The 15,660-nt window shown below is 37.2% G+C and overlaps 1 protein-coding gene across 1 annotated transcript in view; it reads right to left on the reverse strand.

The window, feature by feature from the left end:
- Positions 1–15,660, reverse strand: part of LOC111147659 (serum/glucocorticoid regulated kinase 1) — a 109,564-nt gene that overhangs the window by 20,764 nt on the left and 73,140 nt on the right. Inside the window, exon 3 of the mRNA XM_022503858.1 lies at positions 10,826–10,901. Coding sequence (XP_022359566.1) covers positions 10,826–10,901 — 76 coding nt within the window. The remainder of the gene's footprint in view (positions 1–10,825; positions 10,902–15,660) is intronic.

Below are 15,660 nucleotides of genomic sequence, written 5' to 3' on the forward strand. Positions count from 1 at the left end.
CCATAATCATGACTGCACAAAAGATATAAATAAAATCTTAAAAAAAAAAAAAAGAAAAGAAGCTTTGTATAGACTGCAGGAACATCACAGAGAAGAAATTAGATGTGAACAAATGATAGGTATCATGAAGAATGCCTCACTTTCTAAATCAATATGGTCACTTAGAGAAGTTGCTGTAATGTTATTTGCTTATAAAGCTTTATATTTAAAATTCCACTGTACTCTACTCTCATTTAGAGCAAATGACTATTCCAAAGAGATAAGACTAATACTGTCAGTATCTACAAGGGTTCTGTTTCACAATTCATAAAATATTGCTTAAAAATCAAAAGCCTTAGAACATAGGCATAGATCATCATGATAGACCTGCTTGGAATTCATTCTTCAAATCGTGTTGTTTATGTATCTTTTTATATAACCAACATAAATCTAGTTTGTCAAGTCCTGTTTCATAAGCCTTGAGTTTACCTTTTAAGAGCAAAAGCATTGTTTTTCTTCTTTTTTTTTTCTTTAATTTTTTAAGGTTTTATTTGTTTGACAGAGAGTGAGAGAAAGCCCAAGCTGGGGGAGTAGGATCGGGGAGGGAGAAGCAGGCTCCCCACTGAGCAAGGAGCCCGATATGGGGCTCGATCCCAGGACCCTGAGATCATGACCTGAGCCGAAGGCAGAGGCTTTAACCCACTGAACTACCCAAGCGCCCCTGTTTTTCTTCTTTACCACATTGTAAATACTGTACCTTTACATCCCCAAGCTGCTCTTGGAAGCATCACTAATGGCTCACTGCCTTCTGACTTTTCCTTTTACAATGGGAACAAATAACCAAAGGGCAGAAATGAGCCCAACACACACAGTTCTTGTCTAAGCCCCTGCTGCAAACTTCCTCTGCCTCCTTCTTATTTCTTCCCACTTCCTGTCTACTTTTCTCAGGATTTTCATTTTCTTTAGGATTATCAGTTTCTGTAAGGTTAATGGGGATCTTGTAAGGTCTGTCAGGATTGTAATTTTTTCCCCATATCTTTTCTTAAAACAGTTATACAGGGTTAGCATTAATATTACATACAATATGTTATGTGTACTTGTATGTGATACAGAATCTACATTGTGTATGACATTCATATTATAAAAATAGTAAAATTTTAATGTTTTGAAAATGCTTGAAAATGCATTTACATCAAGATATCAAAGAAGAACAAAGAACACACACACAAGACCTAGGTAGGTTACTTCCAGAAATAAGACTATCTAACACAGGAAGCCTTGTTAGAACATGAACTGGGGATCTGACATCTTATCTATCCCACATAAGCCAATTATTGTTCTTCCCAGAGCCACCCTTTCTGATTTTTGACTACTTTCGGATAATCTGTCTCACAAAGAGATGGGATGAAGTCATGCAGCTAGATCATTGCAGACTCCCTGACATTTCTAAAAATAACCCAACCACAACTTACCTTCGGTTCTATTGTATTCATGCGCTCATGTGTGTGGAGGACCATTCATAGCCCGCATGCTAAATTCTCTTTTTCTCTTTGTTTTAGTGTTTGAAACTATGGTATTAATGGGAAACTTAGGGCTTTTATTTGACCAGCACTGCTGTTCCCACTTCCTGGTACTCATAGAATCATGATCAGATTCTATCAGTGGGAAAAGGACCTTAGGAGCTATGAACCTCCCTACAATATTCCTGCTAACCCATTTCTCGAGCTTGATTCTTGTTTCTTTATTTTTTCCACTGGAATCACTCTACTTCCAAGGCTATCCCTACCGTGGTCAACCAGCATCAATTAATAGAGTTATTCCATAAACTGTGTTCAAATATCCTCATGGAGTTTTTTTTTAAGGACTAGCTCCTCTACTTTTTCTAACCCCAGCCTACCTGGTGTTACCAGGGGCATGTGGATAAGCAGAAATGAACACGTTCCTCTCTGTAAGTCCTATAATACATCTATTACAATAGCTAACACTGAATGACTACTCTGAGTGGCAGGCACTATATTTTAGTGTTCTGTTTTTTTGGGTTTTTGTTTTGTTTTGTTTTGTTTTGTTTTGTTTTGTTTTTTTTGCAATTTCACATTTGATCCTCCTAAGAAGCATATGAAGAACTTACTACCCCCTATATGTTCTTAAGACCTGAGGCTTAAAGGGGTAAGCATTAGCTGTGTGATACAACATAGCTAGAAAAGGTGAAACCAGAATGCAAATCTAGGTTCTTCTGACACTGACAGATCTGCTTTACAGCAGTGAAATAATCTGCCTTTCCTTCTGTTCCAGATTATAGTCCTTCACATATCCCTAGGCAGCTGTAATTATTTTAACTTGGATTTACATTACATTGTTCATATCCTACCGGTGTCTGTCCGGTTTATCTACCTGAACTTACAAGGGGAAAACCGTTGCTCCTTTTCCCCATAGAACCCAGCAGAGTTCTCGGTAGGAAGGGAAACCTTATACCTCCCTCCTGTAAGACAAAGCCTGAATTTACTTTAATTTCTTCCTTTTGTCAGCTCCCCCAGCCTGTGGCAAGGCCACATCTCAGTCTGAATCTCATTCTTGACTTTCTGTCCTTTCCTCAAACATTGTGTCCACATTCAAGTGACTTTCATTACAAAGTTCCCTTCTTAGCTTCATGAAGTTGTAGCAGGAGAGGTGGATGGGTTTCCAGATCTGTTATCAGTTCTGTATTTTAGTATTTATGACTCAACATTTAGCTCTGGGCAAAACACTTAACTTCTTTAAGTATCATCTGGGTTAACACCCATTTTGTTAATCCCACAGGGCAGTTGGAAGGATCAGATGAGGTGAGGGATGGGAAGACAATTCGAAAAGGCAAGTGTTTTATGTAATTTTATACCTACAAGAACAGCGCAGATGAACTATTCACATAAAATTTTCCTCTAAGGACCAAAATTTTAATCAGTGGAAGAGCTGATCACCACGTTATTTCTTACCCCCCCCCTTTTTTTTTAAATTTAAATTTTAGCTAACATGCAGTACAATATTGGTTTCAGGAGTAAAATTTCAGTGATTCTTCACTTACATACAACACCCAGTGCCACGTATTTTAGAGGAGGGAAAGGTGGGCCCCCAGGGCTACACTGTTCACTGAAGTCTGTGCAAAGGCCCCAACTCACACTGAGCTATTTTTTTTTTCTGACCTCATTTTCACTATCAATTGGAGTCTTCAACAAATAAGAATTTCTGAATAAGAAAGCATCTTAGAGTTGATTTACTTCTACTATCTCTCCATTTTACAGATGGACTTGCTGGAGGCTCCCTGACCTAAATTCCAATTCTGTTTTCAGTTTGAGCATCCTGGGTATGTATACTTCTCCGTATCCCCACGCTCCTCCTGCTGCCATGCATCCCATCCCTCCATTCCCAATACCTCCCTTTCTATCCCTTTTTATGGGCCCTTTCATCCCTGAGATAGCCTGTTTGCATTATCAGTCACTGACCCGTTCTCTTTATAAGGTACAATTATAAAATTGAAAAGCAATTTTTCTTCAAATTTTGAAAACTATGTTTATATTTGACTAAATAAAATGCTTCTGTTATTAAGACAACAATCCCAAGCCCTTTTTTCATTGGCTTTTCCTATGATGGGCATATAACCTCCTGAAATATTGTCTCATGTATTACACCTCTTCTTGGGGAAAAGCAAAGCTATTAGAGGCAGACTATTTCAGCATATTTAAAATAATAAAATACATTAGGACATCTTCACATCAGCTGCAACTCAAATCCACTACATTTAAAAAATCTGTCTAATTAGTCTGACGCAAACTAATAAAACAAAATATCCATTAAAATGTGAGAAAATAACTGTGAAAACTATGAAGTTGAGTTTAATGTACTTTACTCACATTATTTAAGGGAGAAAATTTTCTGGTACTATTTTTAGCCATAATAAAATGCCCTTAATAAAATAGTAACATGAAAATCAAAGATCTTAGACACTAAATGAATGATCTGGATAAAATGCGCGCAAGGAAGTAGTGTGTGAAAACATTTAAAAAGAGTTCTGGAATCAGAAAAATCAGCCATTGTGAAACACTGTTAGTTCAGCCTTGGGTAAAACAGCAACAATAACAAGTAATTTTGGTCATCACACAGAGGAAGAGACAATTGTGAGTTCAATAAAGGCAGAAACAGATTTTGCTCTAACTGTAAAGCTTCAGAAAGCTAACCTCATAATTTCCCCAGTCTGAGGGAGAGGAAGGGGCTTCTCTGTGCTGAGCTGATGTGAGTCTGCAGTCACATATGCACACATTTGGAAGCAGGACAATCAGGAGGATTGGGTTTGACAAACTTTTGCCGTCAAACTATGGCTTAAATGCTAGATGAGCAGACTCTATCTTTAAACAGAGGAGTTCTGAAATGATACTCTGCTACTCACTGGAATAAATAACTCGTCCTTGAACTTGGAACCCTCTAAAACATGGGGAAAGATTAAAGTCATGTGAAAATGAAGTGTTTTTTGCTTTATAGATCCTTGCTGAAGAAGGTGATATTTTATCTAAATGACTAGGCCATGTCTAAGGTTCTTTCCAGCTTGAGGATTTTATGTCCGGCCATATTTTCAGGAAACTTATCAGTCTTGTGTCTGGGGAACCAGATAACAGTTGACAGTGAATAATGCGCTTTGTGGTCCAGGGAGAAAAAAACAAGCTATAGGTCCAGTAAAGTAAGAGACAGTAACGGCAATGACAAAATAAAATGTATTCTTTCAACCCATGGTTTGTAAACCCTAAATAGAGCAGGGGTATCTGTGTTCAGATGTGCCTAAATGACATCATTCTTTCTACAAGTAAGAAGAGCTAACATAAGTTGACCCCAAGCTATATGCTGGATATAGTTCTGAGTACATTTATCTGCATTCTTTCCTTTAACCCTCACAAAACTCTGTGATCTACTCTAAATATCCCATTTTTTGCAGATGAAAGAAGGGGAAGTACAGAAGGGTGAAACCATTTGTCCAAGTCACACGGGTAACAGGCACTGAGGTTGGTGGCCAACTCCGGCGGCCCTTCTCAGGAGTTCAGCTCCAACCACACGGGAAAGGTGAACTGCTGAGCCATTTCCTGTTGCTCTGCACATGCTCACTGGCAAGCCTGGCCAAAGGGCTTGCTGGTCAGCTGTCATGTGAGTGGGCCCAACTGACTGAAAGAGATGTGGTTCAGGAAACCTAGGATGATTATGGCTACCCAATCTATGATAGAGGAAATTAATACCAAGTCTGGGATTTTGAAACATTTGAGTTGCAGAAATAGGGTCAGTCCAAACCCCATCAAGTGCAAAGTCCTTATGATTGTGTTCTTGGTTCTTCCAAAGCCTAGCTCTGCTCTGCTGCCATTGAAGGCTTTAGGTAACTCTGGAATTCCTCACTCTGGGTACGATGACCTTACTACTGACATAGCTACCTTTCTGTGGTTAGAACCTGAGTAAATGAGGTTAATCCACATACAGGATCTTCATGTATCCATAGATTTTTACCAAATGGTTTATCTTTAATGGCAAGAGGCAAAGTCTACACTGGCCAGCATGTATCAGATAGAAAGTTTCCGTGTAAGCAGATCCTGTTTAACTCGTATCACATTTTTTTGTTTTGTTAGATAATGCCATACTTTGAGGGGTGAAGCAACTGTTTTCTAGATATAAATATGAGACCATTTTGCTTTTTAAGAAAAAAAGTCTAGAAATTATGTTTCTTCACTTTTTAAAATCTATGTAATGAAGTCCTCCCTCTCCTTATATTAATTCAATGATCTAATTTTACGTATTCTCTGAAATACTGAAATATTTCTGTAGTCCATATGTTTTTAAACTGTGAATCATTTTGTTTCTACATTTGGTACATAAACTATTACTGCTCCTGAATACATATGAATCTGCCACTTTTTGGTGATTTTTACATCCCCAGAAATTTGGGCTGAATTCTAAAATGTAATGACTCATTAGAAAATATAAAGAAACAAAGAATAATCCTGAAAAACAGAAGAAAGAAAATCATTTCTTCTTCCCTCTGGAAAAAATTTTCACAATAATGATTTCTTGGTCTTTAATTTTTAGCTTGAAAGAAATAGAGACATTTTGAACATCCCAAGGGTAAAATTACATTTTCTTGTGAAAAGGTGACTTTAAATCAAAGCCCAGAGAGAATATCAGAGGGTTCCATTTTCCCACCTGGCAAATCAAGTGCCCAGTTAAAATCATGGCCTTTGCAAAAAGAAACCTTATTGTTTAACCACTTCATTATCCGACTTCCTCTAAGCAAAGAGCATTATCTGTGTAGCCAGTATGAGGACTGGGAAAAACGCCCATTTTAAGTGTGGAGAACTCATCTTACCTTGATATTCTAATGTAAGAGAACGTTACAGGCCACTGCAGGACCAGCAATTGAGAAACAAAGGTGTGCAAAAAAAACAACTCGAGTTTCAAAGCCTAAAAACAAAGAAAATAAGAAAGAGCCTAAACTTGTGTAGCCTGTTTGCCTATTGTTAGGACAAATGCTGGAAATGTGCGCGAGTCCAGTCCAATGAAAACAAGTGTGGGCGGGAGGATTATGCGTGATTAATTTTCCTCCTTTCTCTATTTTCCATTTCTTTCCCATGATGAGATGCCACTTCTATATTATGTTCAAAAAAACTTTTTTAAAATTACTTTTGTTTCTCCAGCTACCATAGCTGTGCGAGGCAACTGAGCGAGCCGGTCCTGTCCTCTGATAGTCATGCAAAAAGACAGTGAGTAGAAATATCCAGACAATCCCACCAGATTTCAGGGTGCACTGACCCTCATAAACCTTTATTTCAAAACAAAATAATTTTAAAATTTGACATCTCTTTCTATCAGTGTGGACTAATTACCCCTAATAGTTAACTCTACTTAAACTGTGTATCTAGGGACTATACATTAAGTCAAATAAGTAAAATACTCTGATGATGGCTAGCTTTGAATGGAAATATGCCATTCACTGCAATATATTTGCTGTAGGAAATGATGGAATAATATCACAATTATTTCAGGAGTTGGTAAAAGTTCCCATAACAAAATTCATGCTGCAACTAGAACACTGCCTTTGCAAAGGACCATTTATAGGCTCACATGTTTGCATGTTGCAGAGGATAGCTAAAAACTGCTTTAGTTGGTGTTAATTAATAGAATTAATAGAATTGAAGGCATTTAGGAAAAGTTTTAGTTGGAATCCTGATATCCCGAAGAACAAAGGACACGGGGCAGTGTAGAATCCACAGCAGAAATCATTGCATCCTTCAGATTCAAATTCTAAGAAAACTACTAATAGACTAGAAGGATGTTTAAATTCCTAAACCTGAGGGGTCTACATCTTAAAGAACACAGACTCTAGTTAAGACACATCATAGTCAAACTGACAAAAACCAAAGATTAAAACAATTAAAGCAGGCAGTGGAAGGTGACATATTATATTCAGGTATTTTGAACTTATGGGTTAGAAGAATTAATATCATCAGAATGTCCCTCCTACACCAAGCAATCCATAGATCCAATACAGTTCCTGTCAAAATACCAATAGTATTTTTCACAGAACCAGACCAACTAATCCTAAAATTTGTATGGAACTTATGGAAGCTAAATGTGAGACCTGAAACCGTAAAACTTCTTAAAGAAAACAGGGGCAGAATCTCTTGGACATCAGCCTTAGCAACATTATCAATATCTCTAGAGGCAAGGGAAACAAAAACAAAAATAAACTATTAGGACTACACCAAAATAAAAAGCTTTTGCACAGCATAGGAAGCCATCAACACAACAACTAAGTGGGAGAAGATATTTGAAATGACATATCTGATAAAAGGTTAGTATCTAAAATACTTACACAACTCAACACCAAAAAACCGAATGATATGATTTAAAAATGGGCAGAGAACTTGAATAGACATTTTTCCAAAGAAGAACTAGAGATGGCCAACAGACACGTGAAAAGATATTCAATGTCACTAATCATCATGCGAAAATACAAATGAAAACCGCAATCACCTTACATCTGTCAGGGTGGCTAAAATCAAAACATAAGAAATAATGAGTGTCGATGAGGATGTGGAGAAAAAGGAACCCTCTTGAACTGTTGGTGGGAATGCAAACTGGTGCAGCCACTCTGGAAAACAGTATGAAGATTCCTCAAAAAATTTAAAATAAAAATACCATTCAATTCAGTAATTCCACTACTGGATATTTACCCAAAGAAAACACAAACACTTGCTTGAAAAGATATAGGCACTCCTAATGTTTATTGCAGCATTATTTATGATAACCAGGATATGGAAGCAACCTAAGTGTCCATCCCTAGATGGATGGATAAAAATGATGCAGTATACATATTCTTTTTAATGACCGAATAATATCCCATTGTATAGCTATACATAGGTATAGATATAAACATTCCAAATAACAACAACAACAAAAGAAACCCCACAGATTTTCAGATAGGATTTAAAAGGAAAAACCTAACTATAAGAGGTGTATATGAGAAGCACTTTAACCGTAAGACACAGACAGATAAGTTGAAAGTACATGGATAGTAAAGATATACCATGTGAAGATTAGGCTTGAGAAGGCTGGCTTGGCTATATTAATATCAGGAAAAAAAAAAAACAAAAAAACAAAAACACCAGACTTTTAACAAACCCTTTTACCAGAGAAAAAGTGGGACATGATCAATTCATCTGAAAACTATAACTTATAAAAATGTATGGCTTAGTATCAGAGCTTTGAAATTTTGAGACAAAAATTGACTAAATTAAAAGAAGCCAAGATAATTCCACCCCATAGTTAGAGATCTTAATATCCTTGTGTTGGGATTTGACTGAACAATGAACCCCTCTCCCTTCCCTCCAAAATCACTAGACATAGACCCTAGTCTTGGACTTGGTTACTGGAAAAGCTCTTTGCTAGATGAGCCACCGCAGAGGGAACATGGTATCTTTGTACCCCCACTGATGACATAAAAATAATTTTTAAAAAAGTTTTTTAAATGTGTAGATTTGAAGTATTTCTATTGCTATTTCTTTATAAGTTCTGCATTAGTTTTTCTCTTTTTTTCTTTTTTTCAAGATTTTATTTATTTATTTGAGAGAAGAGAGGGAGAGAGAGAGCATGAGCAAGGCAGGAGGGGCAGAAGGAGAGGGAGAGGGAGAAGCAGACATACTGCTGAGCAGGGAGCCCGATGTGGAACTCGATTCCAGGACCCCTGAGATCATGACCTGAACCAAAGGCAGATGCTTAACCGACTGAGCTACCCAGGCATCCCCCCACTTGCATTAGTTTTTCTTGTAGCATAATTTTTCCAGCTCCAGAACACTATTTTCCATACAGATTTCCTTCCTATTCCAGCCTCTACATAATTTTAGGAAACATTTTTATTATTTAATTGTGATGTCTTGTTCTACATAGCTTCTTTACAACACATGTGCGGTGGGTCTTAGTGGCATTAGCCAGTGGATGGCTTGTTTATTCTGTGGTTGTATTACTAATGGACCAAAATGATGGCATAAATAGGCCAATTCACTTTCATGCTTTTCATCTCTGTTCAAAAGGCAGAAAACAAGACAATCATTTTTTTTGACAGAGGAAATTGATAGTAAGTTTAGACTCTAAGACTGGTCTTTGAAAAAAGGCATGAGAGGGTTTTGTACTTCCTTCTTAGGCCCCCCTCCAGCTTCTGCTAATGGGCATAGTCTCTGATTCTCTTTTAGAAAGGAAAGATTAAAGCAGGGACTTAGCCCACGTTGGTTCTCACAAGACAGCTTCTTCTGAGGAAGCATGTTATAGAACTGGGCCAGCAGGCTCTCCAACCTACTCCCAGCTCTGGTATTTTCTGGTCATGAGCATTGGCTCTGTCAGCCAGCCTCTTTCAGGGTCTGATTTTTATCTCTCACACAGGGACAGTGTGAATAGGCTGCCCCTCCTGTTTCACAGGGTTGCCGAAAACATATGAATTCTTGTGAATGAGCTTCATAAAGCCGTGAGGCCTAATACAAATATGAGGTATTATCTCTCCTACTCTACTACTGCTGTCTATTGAATTAGATCCTATTTTAATTAGAAAAGGTGAAAGCTCTGGTAACACTCTCTTAGGTATTTTAGCTCCTTTGGCTTAACCTTCTCTTTTTATTTGTAGTGGGTCTTTACCTCTCACAATTAGGCCTTGTGTCTCAGCTGCGAAAAAAGGAAAAAAATGCCTTCCATTTCCATACCATACTCTTTTTCTGAGGGTGATTTTGAATTACACAACCTGAAGCAAATTCTCTCTGATCTCACAAAGTGACATTCCTCTGATTCTGACTAGGTTTATACCTCTGGATAGAAGTCATGCCTATCCTCCACTAAGTATTCTCAAGTGTGACTCCCCCTGGGTTTTTTAATCTACTTCTTCCTCTAGAAGAGAAACTTCCAGTATTTGGCCACCTTATCCTTTACCTCCGTCCTCCAGTCCAGGAAAGAGACTCATTCCTCTGTTGCCCCTAATGCTTGAAGATACTTCACATTCCATGAAGTTATGCCTGATCATATATATGCTTTAGATACTAAAAAATAAGATAAAATTAAGGGACTTGTATTATATATACATATATCTGTGTATATATAATAAATATAATATATATATATATATATATATATATATATATATATATATATATAATTGATTGTGAAGTATAGTCAAATGTTAGACTAGGTATAAACAAACAAACAAGCAAAACACAGTTTCCCCCCAAACCTTGCCTTTGTGTAGGGCTTTACTACAAATGCTTCCTGTACATCCCAGGGCCAGAGTGCATTTTTCCAATAATACCTGAATCATCATTAGTCCAGAAGGTTCTTGGGTCAGGCTTGGTCAGGATGCTGGCATGATTACATGGCTCTTTCGCCTTGAAAACATAAGGAGAAAAGAAGTGATGTGAAAATGGATTCACTGTTTCAGCTGTTTCCAACCTACAGTTCTATAGGCAAGATTCCAAGGCTGAAGCTAGTGCATATGGCAGCCCCCGGCCAGTTGGGATCGTGGGTGACCCTTGACCTGACACAGTTTCACTGCCAGGATTCATGGCTGGATAACCACATGGGAGCTGGAGTTCAGCTTCTGCTAGCTCCCTTATCCCATGCTTTTTGCAGTGTGCAAACTATACAGCTGTACACAGAGGCCTTGTAAGATTAGCAATGTATTAACGTAAGGACACTTACCACATGAAACGTGTTTTGGACTTCTACATAATAGAGAAGGTACTTTTAGCATATATGCTTGGGAAGATACATAATAAGGGAGAATTATTTTTAGTTCAGTGGCACCTTAAAATAAATTCTTCTGAAACTAACACCACACTGTATGTTAACTAATGAGAACTTAAATAAAAACTTGAAACAAAGAAATAAAATGAATTCTTATTTTATAATCATAACAGAATCTATAGTTTTAAAATACTAGCACATACACATATGCTATATATATATATATATATATATATATATATATATATATTGCATTCAACCTAACGTCTCTACTTAGGGCATATCCAAATAATAGATTCCTCACAACAATTTCTAAGGAACAGCACTAATCCTTTGTTTGGGTGCAACTTCATACTCATGTGATGTGTGGCTTTCAAAAATAGTTTCAGTTGGGGAAATAGAAATCTTAGGGTAAGAAGGACATTCAATTTAGAGGATGTCTTTTGTATCTATAGATGTTTATATTATTTTATGTGTTTATTATAGATTTTATATTATTGTATATAGAAGATATATTTTATATCTAAATTTGATTACTCATGAAAAATCCCTATGATTATTTCATGGATGAATTCCTTCCTTTGCAGCAACAATCAAAATACTCAAGAATGTTACTTAATACTTTTTTTAGGTCTGCTGAACTTTCCTTTCCATAGCAGGTCTTTACTGTTGGAAGAAGCAATGAATCAATTTGCAGCCTGGCACAGGCTCCTTCTCTTGGTGGAAACTACTAGCAAAGAACGTGTAGAAACCAGGATCCCAGAGAATTATTTGCACCCTTATGCTCACTGCAGTATCATTTACAACAACCAGGAGATAAAAACAACCCACAAGGCTGTAGAAAGATGAATGGATCAAGAAAATGTGGTATATACCTACAATGAAATATTATTCTGCCTTAAAAAAGAAGGAAATCCCACCATCCGCAACAGGGTGAATTAACCTAGGCTAAGGGAAATAAGCCAGACAGAGAGGAACAAATACTGCATGATACTACTTCTAAAAGCTATCTAAAGTAGTCAAACATGCAAAATCAGAGAGTAGAATGGTGCTTGCCAGGGGCTGGCTAGAAGGAGGAAGTGGAGGAAGTGGGTATAAAGTTTCAGTTACATGAGATAATTAATTTCTAGAGATCTGTTGAACAGCATTGTGCCTAAAGTAGGTATTACTGTAATATACACTGAAAAGATCTGTAAATAGGGAAGATTTCATGGTAATTGTTCTTACCACACACACAAAAATTAAGGGATCGGTCACCCTCCTACACCTGTGACTATATCAGATAGGTACATAAAATATTTGATAAGTAAAAATGGAAGGAGTCTACATTTTATTAATGGAATTTTCTGGTAGTGTAATGTGTTTTTAATTGATAGGAAACATGATTTCAGAAGTTAAATTGTGGTAAAAAAAATCATGAAAATGTAAATCTCAAGGAAAAATAAGAAGAATGTATGGACCACATGACATTCTGAGCAGCAATGCAAAAATCCCTCCAACTTCACTAAGCGGCCTCAATATAAATTCCTTCAAAGGGATAACATAGTCCACTAAAATACTGCTCCAATTGTTAGAAAGTTCTTTACAGGTTGAATTGAAATCTGGATCCTTGAAACTTTGCTCACTTGTTCTAGTTCACTCTTGAGCTGCATAGAACATCTGCTCTCTTGGGGAAATGATTTCCTCAAATATTTCAGAGTAGCCATTCTGTCTCACCTGGGCCTTCCATTTCCAGGGTGGCAGGCTTTTTTTTTTGCCTCTCTTCCTCATGAAATGGTTTTAAGTCTCTTTATTGAGGTAAAAATTTCAAGCACACAAAAAAGTAAACAGTATAATAACCACTTATGTACCCATCATACAGCTTTTAACAGTTTTCAACACTTTATCATTTTACCAGTCTTAGTTCATCTATTCCCCTCTTTTTTAGGCTGGAATATTGTGAAGCAAATACCAGACATCATGACACTTCAGCTGTAATTTCTTTAGAATGTTTTTAAGTAATGACTTTTTTTTCCCCCCATAACCACATGCCATTACCACAACCAACAATTCAAACCATAATTAGATTTATTAAAGTTTAATGAAGGCTGTTAAAGTTTATTTAATAAATGACAGCATAAACATTCTGAAAAACAAAATGATCTCTTGCACTGTTTTGCATACAGAGCAATTTGGAACTGACAATTTAGAAAGAGATTCTTTAAAACTGTGAATTCAACAAAGTCGATGGAACTTAGTCACACTTATTTAAATCCTTACAGGTTTTGGGGGGAAGTTGTCTTAAAAAAATATGTTTTTCTCATAAAAGAGGTACCATCTTTCAACTTATTTCTAATACGTCCCTGGAGGGAAAGGAGGGAAAATCTCCTTGCCTAATAGAATTGAAAGTTGTAGAGTGAAGGTGAAGGAAAGAGGATTACTTCTAGAAGGTCATTGCTGAATGCTTATTCCCTAGAGTTTTGAGATCTAGAAGTACTTTCATAAGTTACTATAACAATAGAACATTAGAAAGATAAGGGCATTTGAATAAGGATAGAAGTAGTTTAACACTAAAAGGTAGGGTGCTTCAGATTAACACATCTAGGGAGATATCAGATGTTCAGAAATTTTGGACATGCTCTGGGAAATGAACCTGTGAATAAATCATTAGAGATTCCACTGACATGAGAAATGAGCCAAATCTTAATTCTACAAAATGCCTTCAATTAATGACAAGTTGTAATATCCGTAGGGTTGCCAGAAAGGAAACAATTATGGTCACCTTTCCTCATTCCATCTTATCCCAATTTAAAGAATATTGCTCCACAATAAATACATATACATGCATATATGAATAATTTAAAAATCACCTGTGGTGATGACATAGGAAAAATTAATAAGAACATATGGATTTGTCCCTGATTTACTTTAGACTTATTTATAATTTGTGTATGACTTTTTATGATTTTAGCAGTATGCTACTAAAGTATGCAGTATACTTTACTGCTAAAGTCATTAATTCTCCCTAAAATACAATAGAAACTCTCAACATGTTTGTTTGTTCTTAACCAGGGAAGTTGAGTCTCTCCCAACTCAGGTTACATGATGTTCAAAAGTAAGCAAGAACACTTTATATCTAGGGATATAAGATTTTGCTTCTTAAACTGCTTTAGTGAGGCTTTAGAAAAAGTCCTCTAGATACTATCACAGGATATAAAGCCATTCTGCAAATATTAAATTTAAATTCAGTTCTGTGTACCCAGGGGAAGAAAAGTCTTCCTAATTTTTTTTCTCTTGGATGGCTTTATTATATCCAACAAGTATTTATTAAGCTTTTGTTGAAGACCAAGGGGCTACCCTGATTGTTATAAGGGCACAATGGAAATGCATTGATCACTAGGTCCTTACCTTGTGATTTTGGTAACAGGACATAACCATCTACAAAGATGTCTATGGAACCTCATATTAAGTTCCTCTAAATCCAACATGAAGAATGTTTATAGCTATTAAATTTTGTCCACTTTTAAAAAAGGAATGAATAGTGTGGGCAAAGTTGTTGAGCAAGGCTTTAAGGAACAGGGAGGACTTGAGCAGGTTTGGAAAATACTGGCAACACTGGATTGGTGGACAGGCAGTAAAAAAGCATGCAAGGTGGGAGGGGCAATTACAAACAAAGGTGTGGGAGCAAAACTTAATAAGGCATGGTTAGGCAATTCTTGGTGGAACTACCTCAGGGGAATAGAAAGCTCATGGGAGAAATGACTGGAAACTAGGTAGAAGCCAGATGGTGAAAGGCTTTGAATGTCAATGAATCCTTCACTCTGAGGGAATTCAAGAGCCTTAGCAGTTTGTATGAAAGACCAGAGTCACAAAGGACCAAAGCTGAGGAGATCAGGAAGCTGCTGCGCTGTCAGAGAAACACCGAGGAAGAGCACAATGAGCAAGGGCACTGTGATAATCGGAAGGGAGGGATGGCTATGAAGGGCAGCTGTAATGATTTTGTAAAATTTGAGGGATGACCAGAATGAGGAAAGAGGGAGGAGTCCTAAATATTTCAGAGCTTTGGAATTTGGGGACCAAGAAGAATGGTCAACTGTGGCCATGACTGTCCACAGTCCCCGGCAGCTAAAGAAATCACTCTACCTTGTGCCTCAGATAATGTGGCTGGCTTGTGGAGCATACTTAGGGCCTGCTTCATGTGCTGTACCTACAGTCCTTCTGGTGGCACTTGCTTCATCTCTGACCTACCCAGACCATATCAACTTTGGGTGTTTAGTGGAGACACTTACACAGTTGTGGATGGGGGTAGGTAGGTGTGGGTTCTCAAGACTCCACCTTTGGGCTAATCCTCCACATTGCTCATGGCAGGATGAGAATCCATCCACACTATTTCACTACAACAAACATCTCACAGTCTGTGTA

The sequence above is a fragment of the Enhydra lutris genome, unplaced genomic scaffold, assembly GCF_002288905.1.
Source record: "Enhydra lutris kenyoni isolate GAN:26980312 unplaced genomic scaffold, ASM228890v2 scaffoldscaffold17, whole genome shotgun sequence".
NCBI lineage: Eukaryota > Metazoa > Chordata > Mammalia > Carnivora > Mustelidae > Enhydra > Enhydra lutris.